Source organism: Aplosporella prunicola, assembly GCF_010093885.1.
Source record: "Aplosporella prunicola CBS 121167 unplaced genomic scaffold K452scaffold_9, whole genome shotgun sequence".
Lineage (NCBI taxonomy): Eukaryota > Fungi > Ascomycota > Dothideomycetes > Botryosphaeriales > Aplosporellaceae > Aplosporella > Aplosporella prunicola.
The window spans coordinates 965593-983361 of record NW_022983537.1 but is presented as its reverse complement, the minus strand read 5'-3'; the positions used below and the strand labels follow the sequence as shown (position 1 = coordinate 983361).

The 17769-nt window shown below is 58.8% G+C and overlaps 9 protein-coding genes across 9 annotated transcripts; 4 read left to right on the top strand and 5 right to left on the bottom strand.

Annotated features, from left to right (window-relative positions):
* Positions 1-120: 120 nt before the first annotated feature.
* Positions 121-1450, top strand: K452DRAFT_325997 (uncharacterized protein; the record flags this gene model as incomplete). Its single annotated transcript, XM_033544819.1, has 3 exons — positions 121-379; positions 517-1126; positions 1255-1450. The coding sequence occupies 3 exons, from the start codon at positions 121-123 to the stop codon at positions 1448-1450; spliced, it is 1065 nt and encodes a 354-aa protein (XP_033399204.1).
* Positions 1451-2093: 643 nt separating this feature from the next.
* On the bottom strand, positions 2094-4291 carry K452DRAFT_269044 (glycosyltransferase family 25 protein). Its single transcript, XM_033538924.1, has 4 exons — positions 3820-4291; positions 3173-3602; positions 2313-3065; positions 2094-2240 (listed from the first exon to the last, which is right to left on the bottom strand). The coding sequence occupies exons 1-3, from the start codon at positions 4185-4187 to the stop codon at positions 2592-2594; spliced, it is 1272 nt and encodes a 423-aa protein (XP_033399203.1). The 5' UTR covers positions 4188-4291; the 3' UTR covers positions 2094-2240; positions 2313-2591.
* A 1890-nt stretch (positions 4292-6181) lies between these two features.
* Positions 6182-6761, top strand: K452DRAFT_171845 (uncharacterized protein). Its single transcript, XM_033535803.1, has one exon. It carries the CDS (start codon positions 6296-6298, stop codon positions 6710-6712), a length of 417 nt encoding a protein of 138 aa, XP_033399202.1. The 5' UTR covers positions 6182-6295; the 3' UTR covers positions 6713-6761.
* A 285-nt stretch (positions 6762-7046) lies between these two features.
* On the top strand, positions 7047-10486 carry K452DRAFT_286322 (uncharacterized protein). Its single transcript, XM_033540273.1, has one exon. The coding sequence runs from the start codon at positions 7180-7182 to the stop codon at positions 10099-10101; it is 2922 nt and encodes a 973-aa protein (XP_033399201.1). The 5' UTR covers positions 7047-7179; the 3' UTR covers positions 10102-10486.
* On the bottom strand, positions 10192-10554 carry K452DRAFT_171827 (uncharacterized protein). The gene has a single exon (XM_033535802.1). The coding sequence runs from the start codon at positions 10513-10515 to the stop codon at positions 10282-10284; it is 234 nt and encodes a 77-aa protein (XP_033399200.1). The 5' UTR covers positions 10516-10554; the 3' UTR covers positions 10192-10281.
* A 406-nt stretch (positions 10555-10960) lies between these two features.
* K452DRAFT_317617 (uncharacterized protein) lies at positions 10961-11797 on the bottom strand. Its single transcript, XM_033544084.1, has 2 exons — positions 11450-11797; positions 10961-11386 (listed from the first exon to the last, which is right to left on the bottom strand). The coding sequence occupies exons 1-2, from the start codon at positions 11763-11765 to the stop codon at positions 11121-11123; spliced, it is 582 nt and encodes a 193-aa protein (XP_033399199.1). The 5' UTR covers positions 11766-11797; the 3' UTR covers positions 10961-11120.
* Positions 11798-11999: 202 nt separating this feature from the next.
* K452DRAFT_171821 (uncharacterized protein) lies at positions 12000-12477 on the bottom strand. Its single transcript, XM_033535801.1, has one exon. The coding sequence runs from the start codon at positions 12393-12395 to the stop codon at positions 12060-12062; it is 336 nt and encodes a 111-aa protein (XP_033399198.1). The 5' UTR covers positions 12396-12477; the 3' UTR covers positions 12000-12059.
* A 1230-nt stretch (positions 12478-13707) lies between these two features.
* On the top strand, positions 13708-14699 carry K452DRAFT_357784 (uncharacterized protein). The gene is made up of 3 exons (XM_033546144.1): positions 13708-14024; positions 14094-14233; positions 14293-14699. Exons 1-3 carry the CDS (start codon positions 13872-13874, stop codon positions 14606-14608), a joined length of 609 nt encoding a protein of 202 aa, XP_033399197.1. The 5' UTR covers positions 13708-13871; the 3' UTR covers positions 14609-14699.
* Positions 14700-15233: 534 nt separating this feature from the next.
* Positions 15234-17760, bottom strand: K452DRAFT_297212 (uncharacterized protein; the record flags this gene model as incomplete). The annotated part of the gene is made up of 2 exons (XM_033541998.1): positions 15234-15251; positions 15874-17760. Coding segments are annotated over 2 exons (1905 nt in total), but the record flags the coding sequence as incomplete, so codon positions are not given.
* Positions 17761-17769: the final 9 nt, after the last annotated feature.

Below are 17769 nucleotides of genomic sequence, written 5' to 3'. Positions count from 1 at the left end.
CCACGACTCCATCGGCCCAGGTTTTTTCCACACCCACCTATCTTTCCACCGCTTCCACACGACCGGTCCCGGCCCACGCACACACACACACACACACACACACACACGCACAGCGCAAGCATGCGGCGACCACAAAACGCGCTGTCGGCGCTGCTGGCCCTGCCCGCCCTCGTCGCGGCCGTCAACCTCGACTGCAAGGACATCGTCGTCGACAAGGTCGCGTACGACCTGAGCCCGCTCGGCGGCCCGCACTCGGTCCACTGGATACGCGACATGCCGCCTTCGGTCATGAACTTTACCTTTACGCTCGACATATGCAAGGGCCTGAAGGACAACACCAAGATCCCCACGGGCGACAAGTGCCCCGTCGGCACTAGAGGTAGGCATTCTGGCCCAGCACGCACGCACGCAGGCGGCGGCGTTCCGCTTTCTCGCGGAAGCGGACCAAGCGCCGCGCGGCTTCCTCACGGCACAGATGGAGAAAGAGCGCAAGCTAACCAAGCCCCGTGCACGCAGTATGCGGCATCGACTCGTCGTACAACCCGGCCGAGAACCACGAGCAGATTGTGCAGGTGGTGCCGATAGCGGGCGACTTCCAGGGCAGCACGGGCAAGACGCTGGACCCCAAGATCACGCGGCTGCGGCACTCGGACAGCAACGCCGACGCGGACAAGGAGGGCTTGCGCATCGAGCTCAACGGCGGCAAGTACCCGATGAACAAGCGCAAGGGCCAGAAGCAGAAGGCCCTGATTGAGTTCTTGTGCGATAACCGCACCGATGGCGTCGATGAGAGCCAGGAGGACAAGGAGAAGGAGAAGCGCAGGGAGGAGCGTAGGCTGGCGAGGTTGTTGAAGCGCGAGGAGCAGAAGAAGGACGAGGATGGCGAGAAGGATGATGATAAGGATGATGACAAGGACAAGGACGACGATGACGATGACGACGACGATAAGGACAGCGAGGATAAGCGTCCCCTCAAGTTCATCAGCTACAAGGAGGAGGCAGACCAGACCAAGGTCCTGCGCCTCGAGTGGCGGACCAAATACGCCTGCGAGAAGCGCGACGGCGCCGACTCGCCCAGCAAAACCAGGTCGGAGCACTGGGGCTTCTTCACCTGGTTCATCATCATGTAAGCCCTCCATTACCTTCACCCCACAGCCTAGACCCCTCCCAAAACACACACACACACACACACACACACACAAGCCCCATCCCGCACGCACAAAACCCAGCGCTAACATACCCACCCCAAACCAGCGTCTTCTTAGCCATAGCCACATACCTCATCTTCGGCTCCTGGCTCAACTACAACCGCTACGGCGCCCGCGGCTGGGACCTCCTGCCCCACGGCGACACCATCCGCGATATCCCATACATCCTCAAGGACTTTGGCCGGCGCGTCGTTGGCGCGCTGCAGGGCGGTGGCGATCGCGGCGGGTATAGTGCTGTTTGAGGCGGGGCGGAGCCGAGCTGGTGAATTAAGCCGAGAGAGCCGTGAGCGAGTGGAGTGTGCTGTGAGAGTTGCGCGTGGGCGAGTGTTGTGCGTGCGTGCGTGGTGGTGCGTTGCGGCTGCATCGCATCGCATCGCATTGCTATTGCTAGCAAGACGACGCGCGCGAGCTGCTGGTGCTGCTACGCCGTGCCGAGCGCTGAGCTAGCGGCGGGCTGTGGACGGAACGTAATTACCTATTGCTACAGAAGGGCGGGGCTGTTTGGGTAGACGGTTGCTTGCGTGGTTGCTGCGTGGTTGTGTACGGTGTGTGGGTGCAGTGTGGGTGCGATGTGTATGTATATATGATGATGATAAAAGGATGGAATGGATAGGAAAGATATGACTTGATTGGATTGGATTGGTTTGGTGTGGGTGTGGGTGCGGTTGGGTGCTGATTGATGACTGGGTTTAGGGGTGTGGTGTGTTAGTTTGGATGAGGTTGACTGACAGCCCCTGCCTAAGCAGTGAGTAGTGCGCGAACGGCATCAAACACACGAGCAGTTGCCATATATAGCTAGCTAGCTAGGTATCCACGGCGGCGAGGATATCCCGGCCGCGCAAACCCATCCCGCCGACCCCATTACCTACTCACCCTTACGGGCTCTCACAGGACCTCAGCCAGTTAGTTTGGCACTTTGCCTGCGAGCTTGATACTGGATTGGGAGTGTGGGTTTGCTCGGGAGACGGCGCTTGGTGGTTGACTCTTATTTTTGGTCTGGGCGTGGTGGTGTCGGGTCTTTTTGGTAGGTACCTAGGCCCGGCTTAGTTGGTGCTCGTCACTGCGCTGTTTTGTTTGCGCTGCTCGCGTGAATGCGGCGGTTACCTGCTTATTGGGTCTTTCTTCTTCGCCTTGTCCCGCTGCTGTGGAGCTATACGAATGCTATTTCTGATGCACTCGTGCCCACATGCTACTGTGTACGTTTGCTATGCAGGCAGTGTCCGGCACTGGGTACAGTTCGTGGTATTATGGACAGGAGGGAAAGGAAAGCTGAACAAAAGACGTCTACGCGCTGCTAGCGGACAAACATTAACAGCAGCCACATGAATGAATACGCTTCACAAAGCGGGTAATACAGACCGCCACAACGCCCTTAAAAACGCATTAATTCCCACCCTCCTCCACCCCATCACCACTAGGGATACCTTCCCCACCACCACTAGGGATGCCCCCCTCACCAACAGCAGGAGGCATACCCTCCCTCCCCGGCTTCAAACACCGTCCCTTCCTGCCCACCTCCTCCCTCAGCACCTCCAACCGCTCAGCCGAATCAAAAGCAAAGTCCCCGCTCCAGAAGCCGCAAGCGACATTACTCGTCTCGTTTCGTTCGCGCGTCTGGTCGAAACCCGCAGCGTCGACCGGCGGCGGGAAGATCTCTTCGCGCTGGTCCACGGCCGCGATCAGGCTGTCGCCCAGCACGTGGTGGAACAGCTCCGGGTTGACCGTGTAGCAGCGCAGGCCCTTGTACTTGCAGCCGTGCATCATGGCCATGTCGAAGGCGGGGTCGAGGGGGGCGGAGGAGTTGGCGATCTCGGAGAGGAGGCGCTGTGCTGAGGGTCGGTTGATGGCGTAGCCGAACTGGTGGCGGGGTTAGTTGGGCTGTCTGTTGTTGTTTGTTTGGTCGGCCGGTAGCTTGGTTGGCATCACAGTGCGGAACGGGCCGAGACAAATGGTATAGCACTTACGGTGCAGAGCGGCAGGATCGAGTTATGCACAAACCGCATGCCCTCAGGCACCTGCAGCGCATCAAAAAAGTCCCTCGTAAACGGATGCAGATCGGCGCGCGTCGGCAACGACGAGTCATTGAACAAGCGCGCACCGACCGTGGTCAAGTTGCTCGGGGCATGGAAGCCCGGGCGGCCGATGCCGTCCTGGATTTCCTGGAACCAGTCGCCGCAGTGGCCTACCCAGAGGACGTCCCACGCGGCGGGGTTGCCCCAATAGTAGCCTCTGTTCCCGCCGCGGCTACTGCTGCTGCTGTCGCTGGCATACGAGCTGGCGAGGAGGTCGCGCGTCGATGCTGCCGCGGCCGGGATCTGTACGCTGCGCAGGTGGATGTCCCAGTCTACGTCGTCTTCGATTATCAGCGCTGTCTCGAGCCCTGAGTCTAGGAACCTGTGGCGAGGCGGCAGTGATGCGTGGTTAGCTAGGGCGGAGGCGGCGTCGTAGCGCTGAGAGGGAGAAGAGGATGAAGAGATTGAAAAGAAGAAGATGACGACGACGATGATGATGATGAAGAGGAAGAAGAAATGGAGAAGAAAACGAAAAAGAAAAAGATGATGATGACGAAGGAAAAAAGCGCAGCAGTAACAACACAGAGGAGCATACATACCACTGTACAGCATTAGCATGCGACAACCAAGAAAAGACAGAACCACGCCCGGTGCCCTGCTCCGTAGGCTCCAGGGCCTTATTAAACGCGTCAACATGCTCCTCGGTCCAACGCGGCTGGTCCGGAACCGTGAGCTCGAGCCCCGTGACATTAGCAGCCTGCAGCAGGGCGGAGCGACGCGGGCTATCGGGCCCGGAGACGGCGAGGACGGCGCCGAAGCCGAGCGTGGCGTTGGCCGGCCATTCGGGGCCCCAGAGCTGCTGCTGCGCCCAGAACACCCCGCGCAGCTGCTGCCATTGCTGGACGAGGAACAGCGTCGAGAAGAGCAGAGCCGCCAGCAGCGCTGCGAACCGCTTTTTTAGAATCATTGACTGTCGTTATTGTTGTGGGGGGAGGAGGAGTGAGGTGATTGATGGTGGACCAGTAGACAGGTATAGGTAGGGTAGGTAGGTAGGTGGCGGGGCGTCTCTTCTAGGTATTTCGTATCGAGCTATCCAGCAGCCGCCCGTCTTCCCACCTACTTCGCTACTCCTTTGTAGAAAGGCCGTCCTATTTTTTTCGCGACTCGACCTGGACAACCGCTCGCGTGTGCGCGGCGCGGCGCGGCACGGCCGCCCCGCAAGCGTCGCGAAATAAGCGCTCGGGCGGCGTTGTTCCCCAAGCGACATCGGGTCCGAGACATGTCTGGCCTCAGGCGCGTCCACTTTCGGCTCGAAAGGAGGCATTCGGATCGGCGTCGTCGCGCCCGTCTCAGGCGCTGCTGAGCTGACTGGCTGCCGCCGCCGCCGCGTCCAAGGGCCTTGATACCCTCGCGAAACTGCCGTTTCTCGGCCTTGTCGTTAGGTGCGTGCTGCCTGTTGGATGTGCTGCGGAGCTGTTCATGCATGCTGCACATCGCGCCGGGGCCCGTGTCCCGTCCTGTCGGGCCCTGGGACGGCGCCTGCGACACGCCACTCCCGGTGATCTTAACCGCGTGTGGTCCTACGCGCTTGGCGTGGGTACGGCATTGCGGATAAGATGCGGGTATCGTCGCCAAGCTATAGCTGCTGAGTGATGAGAGGGCAGATCTTTTTTGCAGTGGAAGATTCTTTATAAAGATCCAGATCTCTGATTGGAAGGGTTGTAATGAGAGAATTTCCTTACCAACTGGGATCAAATCCTCCGCCCACATAACAATTTAGAGAATGGGTGGGGCTTTGAAGATGCAACTGCCCCCGACCTAGGAGTTGTGATGTTTTTGAGGAGGCTCTGAGTCGGCTCGGCGCTTGGAACGGCTGTGGCGGCTGATTGACTGGGTCTGGGGGCGGAAACATGGCTTTTCTAGGCAACGAGCTTATTTGGAGTTGGTGGATACCCAGGTTCGGGGATGTGATAAAGGTTGCGCTTTAACGAGTGTGGGACAGCTATACTCTTCTAATTCGTCTGTTTGTCGGGATGACTACTGCATGTCCTAGTCGCCTGGGTACTTTGGAGGATTCCGGGTGGTTGTCCAAATTTCTACTCCTTCTTCCTAGATCTGATGTCACTCGCCCGACCTCGACAAAAGCCTGTCGACATAGCATTGGACTTTGTGGCTAGCCTCGAACTTCAAAGTTAGGCAACAATGGAGGTTTCGTTGTGTGCGAGCGCTCCTACGGATCCAGTAACTCACCAAAGGCGCCTGCAGGGAATTCCATACGCCTCCATGCGGTGACGGGGGACTCTAGGATCCTAGGTAACCAAAGAAAACTGATTCTCGTTCTCGGAGTCCAATCCAGATGATAACTTTCCCATGGCCAAGGTAGACAATACCAGCAAAGAGTTTTCCTGGATGGGCTATTTTACCAAAGTAAAATTTCTAGTGCCTGTACGGCTGGCAGATCAGATCTGCAAGTTTGGACTGCTTTTACGGTGGCTTTCTCGTACTCGGCAGTTTGGTAAAGGGGTTTTTGGGACTTTGCGAGTGTTACGGGCGACAGACTCTCACTCCGAACTATTGGATATTTCCTTGGCATACGTATCCGAGCTCTTGCTTAACTTTTATACATATTCGTCTGAATTTCTAAGAGTTGTCCATAGCTACATGGCAAAATCTGGGGGCAAACTGATAGGGAGATTGGACACCTACCTTCTATACTACCTCTCGCACCACAAACCACTACTTCGAAAGGAAAATGTTCTCACCTACCTAGAATTTACGTCCGCTTCAGGGGTAAAAGTCTTTACCATCTCCCTCAAGTCCCTTTCGTCCTTCTCAGCCTCACACTAGAACCCAATCGAGGACATCCAGACGCTGTACTTTCTCTGAATACTGTCGTCGTCCAGCGATGATAGGACGTACAAGTTCGAGCTAATCATCATGCAAGAAATACCTTGAGCAGAATTTCAATAATTCGGTCAGCTGCTCAGCCACGCGCCGGGGCCCAGCAACTCCAATAACGGCCTCGGGAAGAGTCGCGAGGCCTTCGCACGGGACGTAACGAGCATCGAGTCTCTGATGATGATGGTGCGATGTTTTACGGTTCGTGGAAAGGCTATGGAGCCCGCCGGTATTGGGCGGGAAGCAGACGGGAATGCCAAGCCTGCGCCCCTTGACCCAAACCACCGGTTCATTGGTTTTTTGAGCGACTCCTTCGGCTATGGAGTCATGATGCTTGGTGCAAAAGTGGACGTTGGGGATGTTGGGGCTGTTTTGGCTGTGGTCGGCATCGGTGCGCTCATGTGGTGCTTGAGGTGCAGAAAGACGGCCACCAACAGAGCTGCAAAGACACAACACAGCCTGGCGGTGGAGCGGTTGTCGTTGGCGGCTAGGTACCCCTTTGATTGCCCCAACGGTGAGCACGCGGCGGGATGTCCGTTACGGGGGGATGGTCGAGGCAGGGGGCCAGACGGTCCAAATAGCGACCCACAGTGATAGGGAAGAGGTGCGGTACGAGCTTCCGGGAAGCGAAGTGCGCCGGCAGGAGTTGGAAAGCCGCGGGTAGTTGTTTATAGGTGTTGGAAACAATAATAACACCCGAATAGTAAGTTTGTAGATCGGTAGTTTTCGGCGCCGGACGGGAGTTTGTCGGCAGTTGGCAGACCGATGGAAGGATTGGGGGCCTTTGACAGGTTGGATAGTGGACTCCTGAGAAGGATGTGACGACATTGTTTCCTCTTTGTCAGCTGCTCTGCTGCGGGAGCCATGGAGCTCAGGGCTCGCGAGAAAGCACTGCCCTCCAGTTGGTGCGGCTGGCATCCGTACGAATACGTTCCTTTTCTGCACCGCGGCTGTTGACGGAAACTACCATGCACTGCCTCGTTGCTGAGGCCCCCATCCATGCCCGCCTGAGGACTTTAGCACTCTCTTGTCCGCCCTGAATTGTCCGCTCCATATGTTCCATGGAGTTCGGCACGCCGACACGCTGCAACCCACCAACCATGCCTACCGCCCTTGCCGATATCCGCTACAATGACATAATACAACCCTCCGACAACAGCTCCCCCTCCGACGACGAAACGGGCCCCTCCACCGAATACCCCGCTCAGGATGCCCAGTCGCTCGTCGGCTTCAGCATTGGTCATGCTCAGTCGCACTACACTTCGCCCACCACCCCGGCGGCCGAGAAGGCCGCCGCCATGGACGACGTCGAGGGGGGGCCGCTGGGGCAGGACAGGCAGAACGAACTGGACGTGATAACGGAGAGGCAGATATGGGAGTCGACCGGTCCGCCGACACCCAAGTCGCAGGAGCTGGGCACACCGGGCACGCCGGGCACTCCCGCTCTGGGCCGGCAGGCAGAGGTACCGACAATACAAGAACCAAAACAGAGGTTACCATCCCCGTGGCGCGCCGGTCCCAAGAGCTTCCAGCGCACCGATGGCGTGCGATTGTCTCTACGTGACAGCCTCACCGGGCACCGACGGCGAGCATCGTGGGGTGCCAACACTGAGGCTCTCCGAAAGCGCCTGACATCGGCCATGCCCTCCATGCCTTCCATTCCAATGCCCAAGAGCCCAAACCTGCTGAACTTTTCCTTTCCGGGCTTGTCGAACAACCACAATTCCGAGTCCAAGTTTGGCACGGATGGCACGACTAGCTCGCGGCCCCGGCGGTCGCAAACCCTGATTCCGAGCCCGAAGCCAGATATGTCATCGAGCTCGGAGACGTTGACGTCTGGACGACCGGGTTCCAACAGACGCTCGACGATACAAAACGTCCGACACGACGACCAGCAGTCGGAAACACCGTCCAATGGGTCAAACGAGGACAGCCACAATCTGTCGATCAACAGGCAGGTGTCCCACGACCGCCGGTTGCGGCGGACGGCCTCGGACGAGTCTTTGGCGCTCAGTCGGTCGTTGTCGCGGGCATCGTCGCTGGGGGATGACAGCCGGTTCGAGCACGTCCAAGAGCAGGTCAACAGCAGGGTCAAGGCCATCAAAGATAGCTGGCAAGACGCAAACTTTAAGTTTATACCATCGATGCCGAACCTCGGCATATCATCATCACTGACCGATCTCACGCGCGGACGCTCGACGTCGATTAAAGGTGACGGCCATCAGAGAAAAAGAGCGCCCAGCTCGCTGACTATAAATCGTGATTCCATTCCCCTGCCAAAAAAGAGCCCGCGACAGGGCACGGCGGGCATGTCGGGCTCAAACGCGGCGCATCACCCGCACTTTACCAAAGCGGTGCAGGACGTCACGGGCGACGTGGTGATCCTGGGAGGGTATCGAGGCTCGATCCTGCGCAGCGCCGAGCCACCGCACAGGCAGCTGTGGGTGCCGATCAAGGTCGGGCTAAACCTGCGCAAGGTCGATCTGGAGGTGGGGTTGAACGCCGAGGACGAGGAAACAATGGAGGAACGCGTGATCCCGGGGGGGATGCTCACGCACATTGGGCCGGTCGACATTGCGCGCCGGCTGTTCAAACGGCTGCGCGCATCCGACAACGCCAAGAACGGCGACCTGCGCGTCCACGACTACGGTTACGATTGGCGCCTCAGCCCGCACCTGCTTTCGCGCAAGTTGATCGCCTTTCTGGAGTCGCTGCCCTGCAACCAGCCAGGCGTCGCGCCCGAGAAGCGCGGCGCCATTGTCATCGCCCACAGCCTGGGCGGTCTCATCACCCGCCACGCCGTTAACCAACGCCCCGAGCTGTTCGCCGGTGTCATCTACGCCGGCACGCCCACGACGTGCGTCAACATCCTCGGCCCGCTGCGCAATGGCGACGACGTCCTCCTCAGCTCGCGCGTCCTCACCGCCCAGGTCAACTTCACCATCCGCACAAGCTTCGCCCTGCTCCCGCTCGAGGGCAAGTGCTTCTTCGACAAGAACACCAAGGAAGAATACCCGGTAGATTTCTTCGACGTCAAGACGTGGATCGACAACGCCCTGTCGCCGTGCGTGGCGCCGGCGCTGCCGGCCCTGACTGCGCCCCCGCCGACGGGCATGGCCGGCATCGTCAGCAGCATGGCCAGCGTGCTGCCGAACATCCCGGGCATTGGGCGCAAGGGCTCCGTCTCCAAGACGGGCCACAGCCCCAGCAGCAGCATGTTCGGCTTCAACACGAGCAGCGAGGACGCGAAAGCGCGGGAGGCGTCAGCGGCGAAGACGGCGCGCGCGGAGGCGGAAGCCGAAGGCGGCGCCGCAAACTCGGGCATGGCGCCGCAGATGGGCAATAACTCGCACCACCAACAGCAGCAGCAGCAGCAGCAGCAACAACAACAACAGGCCTCGGCTGCCACGACGACAACCGCAAACGGCGAGCACTGCCGCAGCCGCAGCAGCAGCGAGTTCGGCTCCACGGGCAACAACGTCGCCACGGCCGTCACGCTCCCGCGCGACAAAGCGCTCGCGTACCTCACGCGCACGCTCGCCGAAGTCAAAACCTTCAAGCAACAGCTCGCGCACCAGCCCGCTCTCTCGGCGCAAAACGCGTATCCCCCCACGGCCGTCATCTACGGCAAGAGCATCCCGACGGTGTACGGCGCGCGGGTGGCAGGGCGCGAGGCCATCCGCCGCGCGGACGCGTACGACGAGCTCGCGTTTGCGAGTGGGGATGGCGTCGTCCTTGCTAGGGCCGCCATGCTTCCCGAGGGGTATAGCGTTATGAAGGGGGGCGTGGTCAGCAGTGATCGTGGGCATGTGACGCTGTTGGGGGATCTGGAGGCTGTGGGAAGGTGCTTGGGCGCTGTGGTTGCGGGACGGAGGGGGGGCGTGGGACTGGGTGCTGGTGGTAGGGGGGAGGAGGGGGGCTCTGTTGGTGGGGGAGGGGGAGAGGGCGAGGGCGTGGGCTTGGGGCTTGGTGCGGCGGCGTAAGGTCGTGTTTGTGATTTCTGGAGGTGCGATTGATATCCCTGGACGGATGGATGGATGGATAGATGGACGGATGAACAGGCGGACGGGCGGGCGGATGAGTAGGAATGAGTAACATAGCAAACAGAGCGCCAGGCTACGGCCGGGGCAAGGGGGAAAGAAGGGAAAGGCTTTTTGCGTTTTTTAACTGGACTGGATCGCGCTGTGTACCGCGCTGTTGCACTGCATTCTAGGTGTGGATGTGTGTGGGTGGGTTTTTTGTGCCATGGGATGGTGGGATGGCTGGATGGATGGACGGCGGGGGGGCCGGGGAGCATATAGCATATCATGGCGTCCAGCTTGAACGGATGGGATGGGATGGGATGGGATAGGATAGGACGGAACTGGGATTAAATAGCTAGCTAGTTGTTGCTGCATATATCCTGTATATCCGTCACCGCAAAACAATCTTGACCGTCTTGCGAGACAGTGATACGTGTACGGAGGAGAAGAAGCGACCCAGCTCCGAAGTATAGCGCCTCTGCGTGCTCTAAGACCTTTACATCCATACCTAGGACCCGGGCTATGAGCTAGACAAGGCGTGCTCGGTAGGGACTGCTTGTGTTGTCCCCTGTCTCGCTAGACGGTGCATCTTGGGTCGCGGTGACGGCCTGACGGACGTTGGCGTGTTGGTTGTTTGGTTGGTTGGTTGTTTTGCAGGTGGTGGATATGAAGGTAAAAGGTAAATAGTCAATAGTAAACAGCAATGCTGACGGGTATGTATGCATGGCGGTGCCGAGACCAGAGGCTTGTGTTTGGCAGGCAGTTGCTGCACTTGGCGCCAATGGAGAAACGGAGTCACGATGCGCTAAAGAAAGGAAGTGAGGGAGTACAACATATTTAAATTAATTAATTATATATATATATATATATATATATTTTTGATTGATTGATTGGTTACACGCATCGCATTACATTAAGCCCTCCAACACCATCATAGCGCATTTCCTCAACTCCCCCAACACCCATCCAACCTCTTCCACCTAGTTATAAACACAGCCAACAGCGCTATCCAGCTCGACAGGCCTAGCAGCGAAGCCGAGGCAGTCGGTGCGCGAGCCGTCAATCAGGCCCAGCGAGACGACGTACGTGCCGTCCTTGTACGGGCAGGCGATCCACGAGTCCTGGCCCGCAAACTCCAGGTGCGTGCCATTGACGGCCCAGCCCTGGGTCTCGAGGCGGCCGCCGCTGATGGGCGCGTTGCCGTACTGCAGGACGCCGCGGCCCATGCCGCTGCGGTCGGTGAAGACTGTTGTTGCGTCGTTAGCTTTGTGCGTCTGAAGACTTCTAGGTACCTAGGTGGGGAACGTACGGATTTGCTTCTCGCGCGCGCCCTCCTGGCCGTACAGGAACAGCTCCTTGGTGTCCTCCTTGAGCGCGAAGACGGTGCCCTGGTTCGCGGCGTCCGAGTCGCAGTCGGCCGTCACGGCCTGGTTGAGCCAGATGTTGCTGCCCTGCGCCGTCACCGACGCGTACTGGATCGGCGAGCCCGAGCGGATGGCCACCAGGCCGAAGAGCTTGAGGTTGTCCTCGACGGGCGCGGGCGCCGGGCCGGGGCAGCTGCCGGCGGGGGCGGCGGTCGCGGTGAGGGCGAGGGCCAGGGCGGGGAGGATCGTCGTGAGCTGCATTGTTGTTGTTTTGGTGGTGGTGGTGATTGTGGTTTGAGACGGTGGATTTGTTTTTTGGAGGTGCTTGCTGGAGATGAAGGAGGATGAGGTTTGTCGTACAGAAGCCACCTCCACTGCGGCACGCAGCCCCTGTTTATATAGCCAGCCGTGGTGCAAGCCTACAACACACGGCGGCTCGTATCCGCGCGACCACGTCTCTTGGCCGGGCGTCATGGCGCGTCTGGGCGAAAAAGCCCGTGAGCTCTCAGCTCTCGCGCAGGCCGACGTCAGTAGTGCAGCCGAGGACAAACTACTCTAGCCGGCCCACAGACCATCTCGTATTCCCCTTTCGAGCGCCCGCCCTGCCTCCACCCAATCCCGTCCTCCCGATCGCCGCGCCATCGCCTTTCTGGAAGACGATACGAGGTCCCGGCCCCGCGCCGGGCTGGCTCGGCTGATGTCAAGGGCCGTGGCGGCGGAGACGGCGGACGCTGTCGACTTACAAATAGGAGTGCTAGTTAGAGTAGAAGAAGAAGAAGAGTCCGAGAGATCGGGTCGTCTGTATTGGCTTGCGTACGGAGCTGTGCCGCGCTCCGTCGCCACTGCTGCTGCCAGCGATGCGATGTGCTCTGGGATGGGTGGATGGATCATGGCACGGATGGGTCCGCGTGATGCCCGCTCGGCCCGTCCCCCGCTCGGTGCGGCCAAAAATAGATCCGATGGCTGCGAGCGACTCAGTGGTGGCGAGCTGTGACTGTTGACTGTGACACAGGGCCCGTCTAACTCAAACCTCACTTCACAGTCTCGCTGCTCATGCATGCCGTGAGACGGCTCGGCGCGCGCGTGTGCGACCTCAGGGCCCTCACTTGTTGCGTCTGGAACTAGACCAACAAGCTCCGGACAAGCCTCCTGTGAAGTCCTTCTCCTTTCAGTGGACGACGAACGATGGCAGGCGAACACCGTCTACTCTACACATGCAGCCAGCAGTGTTCTTGACCACCAGCGGCCAAGCCTCGAACTAAAGACAAACGCCCTCGAACTCAGCATCGGCCAATCGGTCCCAGCTGGACGGTCGAGCTGCCGGTAGTAGGGCTCGGGCACGCGAACTCGAGGCAGGTGTCGTGGAGAGCCTAGCCCTGGGTCTCGCAGCGTTCGCCGCTGATGGGCACGTTGTCGTACAGCAGGACGCCGCTGGACGTGTCTAGGCTACCGTCGATATCGGTGCACACTGCGTTTGCCGTTAGCTTCTACACGCAAGTGTATCTTCTCCCGTCCTTTCTCCGTTTTGGTTGGGTGGGCAGGGTGATAGATAAAAGAGAAGGGAACGGATGAGTCTGCCTCTCTCGCAAGCCGTTCTTGCCGCATGGGAACAGCTCCTTGGTCTTTTCCTTCAGCGCAAACACGACGTTTTGGTTCGCGGTGTCCGTGTGGCTGTTATTGTCCGCGCTCATGGCCTTGTTGAGCGTCAAATTGTGAACTCTGTGCCGAGATGGGGAAGAGGTGGTGGATCGATGAGCCGGCGCGGAAGACCGCCGTGACAGTGGCTGCGGACGAGTGCCCCAAGCTCTTCAGTCTCGCGAAGGCGAGCGCGAGAGCGAGGGCTCCGTGGAGAAAATTGGACTCCACGGAGAGAAGTATGTTGCATTACGAAGCTATAGCAGCTATAATTAGGGGTGAAGAGGAACGGTAGGTAGAAGGATTTGATTAGCAACCACTAAAGCAGAAGTCGAAGTACAGATCCTCTCCACTATAGCAGACCGGCTCTGCTCAAACGAGTACCTAACCTCCCGTTCTAGCCTGTTGCGGAACCATCGCAGCAATCATCTTGCCATTTTGGCCCTCTCGGTCTCTCCGACCCCGCATTTTTGGGATCCGAATCGCTCCACAGCCTTACCGAGCCAGCGCCAGAAAGGGATGCAGTGGAGAAAGAACATGCATCCTTGGGGCCAGAAAACCATAACTAATTTCGCGCGAAGCCTACACAGTCGTATAAAAATCAGCGCTATCCCAACTAGCCAGACAGCAGTCATCCACTCATTAGCCTATTACCACCACTATCCCGAAACGGTTATAACTTTCGACTACACATAATACCCACACGTTCCCTACACCGCACCACAGCACAACATGCAGTTCACGACCGCGCAGACGCTTGCCCTGGCGCTGGCCCTGGCCGGGTCTGCCGCCGCCGCTCCCACCGAGCAAAAGCCCAACTTCGACAACCCGCTGGTCAACCGCAACGGGACGACGAAGCTGCTGGGCTACATCCGGGGCTCGGACGTGAGTTTATATACACGGCGCAGCCTTCATCTCGACCGCCCGACACCGCTAACAAAACACGACATCTAGCACGACGCCCCGAAGATCAACAAGATGGGCACGATCACGGATCTGCATGCCTCTCAGGCCGAGCTCGGCTCCGGCTGGGGCGCGTACATGCTGCAGAAGCCGCCGCAGGTGGCCGCGGAGGACTTTGACATCAACAACTGGTACGCAGCTGCAAAGCTGAAATCGAAGGACTTGCCTGCTAACATAATGTGCGGTACAGGCTCTGCGTCATCTGGGCGGACACGAAAGCGTTCCAGACGGCGCCCAAGGTGTCCGCTTCGCAGAACCCCGACACGGTGCTGGACCAGTGCATGGCGCGCTTGCAGCTCAACCCCGCGGCGACGGTGCGCATGGGCGTCGAGAGCGAGATGGGTGGCGTGGCGACGCTGAATGTCCCCGTCGAGCTACTCAATGATGGCTTTTTGAAGATCGGCGCGCAGTGCGCTAGGCTTGAGGAAGGCGAGGACTTGGACCAGTACCCTGCTGCGCAGTACGACCATCTGAAGAACTTTGTTGACTGTAATAAGACGGCCTAGTCTGGGGGTGTGGGATGCTGTGGTCTTCTTGTATAATGTATTTATAACCCACTGAACTTAGTCGCTCCTTCTACGATACCATTCTTAAGCCAATCAACCAAATCGCTGCAGTTCCTATACGCAGTCTAACCCACTGGGGCTGCACTCGTAACTATACAGTATCCTTGGGGCCGAAAAGCACCACAGCAATCTCAGTCAAGACTAAAGAGTACAATAAATAACAGCACCCACACCAGCGCAGTCCCTGCTAGCCAAACCGCATCTCAACACCTATTAGCCTACCACCTCTTCTCTCCTCCATAAACAATCCTTCCCATCTATCTACCCATCCTTCCCATCCCCCGCCCACCATACAGCAGATTGCGACCATCACCCCCGCGCTAACAGCGCTACAGTAGCACTCAGGCTCCGGCTCACCGGCACTACTCCGCAGCACCAACGACGCAAGCGCGCAACCGCAACCGCGGCCTCGGCCTCGGGCTCAGCCTCGCCAGCCCGCTCGGCAGCCACAACGGCGCGGCGACGCCGCCGGGGTATGTCGACTGTGATACCGCGCTTTCATAGGGTCTTGTAGGTGGTTCGGGAGTTTGAGACTGAAAGATTGCTGGAAAGAAGTACCATGGCTTCACATCGAGCAAATGAACTGTAAGTAATACAATACACGGCTAGCTAGCTAGATAGATAGATAGGTTCGACTACCCTCTCATTATTTATCGCGTATAAAACATAAATACCTACACACCTACCTACCCACATAGCCGCCATCCCAAGCCTAGCTCAATTTTATTTTACCTACCTTATCTTACCTACCCAATACCAGCGCCGTCCAGACGTACAAACCTCCGCTACAGGCTACGCTTTAACCACGTGCCAAAAAGAAAGGAAGGATAAAGGAAGGAAGGGAAAAAAAAAAAACGTAACAAAAAACTCCATACAACAAACCACCCATCCACAGCATTTTCCTCACATCATGTCAAGAGCAAAGGTAAGTATTAAACCTCATCCACCACACACCGCAAACCACACTTCAAATCCTAGAGGCTGCGTAGGGAAAGAAAATAAATAAATATGAAAAAATAAAAATAAAAATAATAAAAATAAAATAAAATAACTATAAAATAAAAGACCCCACAAATATATATATATATATATTATAAACAAGAAACCCAAACCACCACCACACCACCCAACCCCACCAGCATCAAATCCATCAACATCCCCAACACCAACTAAAACATGACCAAAACGCCCACCACGCCCGCTACCAGCGCGCCCACACTCTTCGCAGCCGCGCCATTCGCGCTTGCGGCACCAAACGACGGCGTCGAGACCGCGGGCGACGTGCCTGAAGGCTGCGCCGCCGGGGGCTGTGCGTTGCTGGCGTTGGGAGCAGGCGCGGGAGAGCTGGCCACAGGTGGGTTGGAGGCGGGGATGATGGGCCCTGAGGGGTGGGGTGTGCCGATTGGCGGGACGGCGGGTATGCCGGCTGGCGGGGCGGCGGGGGGCGTGTTGGCTGGGGGCGCGGGCGCGGGCGCGGGCGCGATGGGGGCGGGAGGAGCGGCTGGGGCTGATGCTGCGGGAGCTGGTGCCGAGGCGGGAGGAGCCGGGGCAGGAGCAGGAGCTGGAGCAGGAGAGCCAGCCGGAGCCGAAGGAGCGGGCGCCGGAGCCACGGGGACAGGGACAGGGACGACGGAGCTGGTCTGTCCGCCCGCGCAGCTGTTGCAAGGGAGAGTAATGGTCGTGCTGAGGTAGAGGGTGCTCCTGGAGGCGATGACGAGGGTCGAGCTCGTGGTGATGGCTGCACTGGTCGCGGGGCTGACCACTGGGGCCGGGGCGCTGGGTGCTGGTGCTGGAGAGCTGGCTGCTGGGGCGGGTGCACCTGGTGCGCTGGGAGCGGGGGCGCTGGGTGCTGGAGCTGGTGCAACGGGTGCTGGAGCACTAGCAGCCGGAGCCGGAGCGCTAGCAGCAGGAGCACTGGGAGCTGGAGCTGGTGCAACTGGTGCCGGAGCACTAGGAGCGGGAGCTGGAGCGCTTACAGCTGGAGCACTCGCAGCTGGAGCACTGGGAACTGGAGCTGGGGCAACAGGCGCCGGAGCACTAGGAGCAGGAGCCGGCACAGGCCCAACGCCAGGCGCGCTCGTAGCTGGAGCAGGTACAGGAACCGGGACAACAGTAGTAGCAACAGAAGTGGAGCCAGGGCAGGTGCTGCAAGGCTTAGTGAGCGTCTGTGTCTGATAGACAGTCGACTGCTGAGGGACCGGGACCACGCTTGTCGAAGTCGTCGTCTGCTGGGGCGAGGAGGCAGGGACAACCGGGGCCGGGATGACCGACGTGGCGGGAATGACTGTAGGAACGACTGTGGTGACGATGGACGAGGAGCCGGGGCACGTGTTGCATGGTTGAGTTAACGTCTGCGTCTGGTAGATTGTTGAAGGCTGAGGAGCCGGTGGAGCTGGAGGAGCTGGAGCAGATGTAGCGGGGATGACGGTGGGAACGACTGTGGTGATTTGGGTGGTTGATCCTTGGCAGGTGTTGCATGGTTGGGTTAACGTCTGCGTCTGGTAGATTGTCGAAGGCTGAGGGGCCGGTACGGAGGTAACGGGAACGACAGTCGGAACCACTGTAGTGACCTGGGTGGTCGAGCCTTGGCAGCTGCTGCACGGCCGGGTGAGAGTTTGAGTCTGATAGATGGTCGACTGCTGCGGAACAGGGACGACGTTCGTGGTCGTCTGCACTGGAGCAGACGTAACGGGAACGACAGTCGGAACCACCGTTGTGACTTGCGTGGTAGAGCCCTGGCACGTGCTGCACGGCTGGGTCAAAGTCTGCGTTTGCAAGATAGTCGACTGCTGCGGCGACGGGACAGGAAGGACTGTCGGGACAACCGTAGTAATCTGCGTAGTCGAGCCCTGGCACGTGTTGCACGGTTGGGTTAGGGTTTGCGTCTGGTAAACAGTCGACTGCTGAGGCGCCGGGACAGGAACGGACGTGACAGGAACAACAGTCGGGACAACCGTCGTGATCTGTGTGGTAGAGCCTTGGCAAGTATTGCACGGCTGGGTCAACGTCTGCGTTTGGAGAATAGTCGACTGTTGAGGAGACGGGACAGGCAGAACTGTCGGCACGACCGTAGTAACCTGCGTAGTCGAGCCCTGGCAAGT

Excerpts from the sequence above, each read along its gene's own strand:
- K452DRAFT_269044 (XM_033538924.1), bottom strand. The coding sequence starts at position 4,187 with ATGATTCTAAAAAAGCGGTTCGCAGCGCTGCTGGCGGCTCTGCTCTTC. Across the intron at positions 3,603-3,819 it reads CATGCTAATGCTGTACAGTG|GTTCCTAGACTCAGGGCTCG; the intron begins GTATGTATGCTC and ends GCCTCGCCACAG. Across the intron at positions 3,066-3,172 it reads CGATCCTGCCGCTCTGCACC|TTCGGCTACGCCATCAACCG; the intron begins GTAAGTGCTATA and ends CCCCGCCACCAG.
- K452DRAFT_171845 (XM_033535803.1), top strand. The coding sequence starts at position 6,296 with ATGATGATGGTGCGATGTTTTACGGTTCGTGGAAAGGCTATGGAGCCC.
- K452DRAFT_286322 (XM_033540273.1), top strand. The coding sequence starts at position 7,180 with ATGGAGTTCGGCACGCCGACACGCTGCAACCCACCAACCATGCCTACC.
- K452DRAFT_171827 (XM_033535802.1), bottom strand. The coding sequence starts at position 10,515 with ATGCAGCAACAACTAGCTAGCTATTTAATCCCAGTTCCGTCCTATCCT.
- K452DRAFT_317617 (XM_033544084.1), bottom strand. The coding sequence starts at position 11,765 with ATGCAGCTCACGACGATCCTCCCCGCCCTGGCCCTCGCCCTCACCGCG. Across the intron at positions 11,387-11,449 it reads CGCGCGCGAGAAGCAAATCC|TCTTCACCGACCGCAGCGGC; the intron begins GTACGTTCCCCA and ends ACGCAACAACAG.
- K452DRAFT_171821 (XM_033535801.1), bottom strand. The coding sequence starts at position 12,395 with ATGATCCATCCACCCATCCCAGAGCACATCGCATCGCTGGCAGCAGCA.
- K452DRAFT_357784 (XM_033546144.1), top strand. The coding sequence starts at position 13,872 with ATGCAGTTCACGACCGCGCAGACGCTTGCCCTGGCGCTGGCCCTGGCC. Across the intron at positions 14,025-14,093 it reads GCTACATCCGGGGCTCGGAC|CACGACGCCCCGAAGATCAA; the intron begins GTGAGTTTATAT and ends CACGACATCTAG. Across the intron at positions 14,234-14,292 it reads GACTTTGACATCAACAACTG|GCTCTGCGTCATCTGGGCGG; the intron begins GTACGCAGCTGC and ends TGTGCGGTACAG.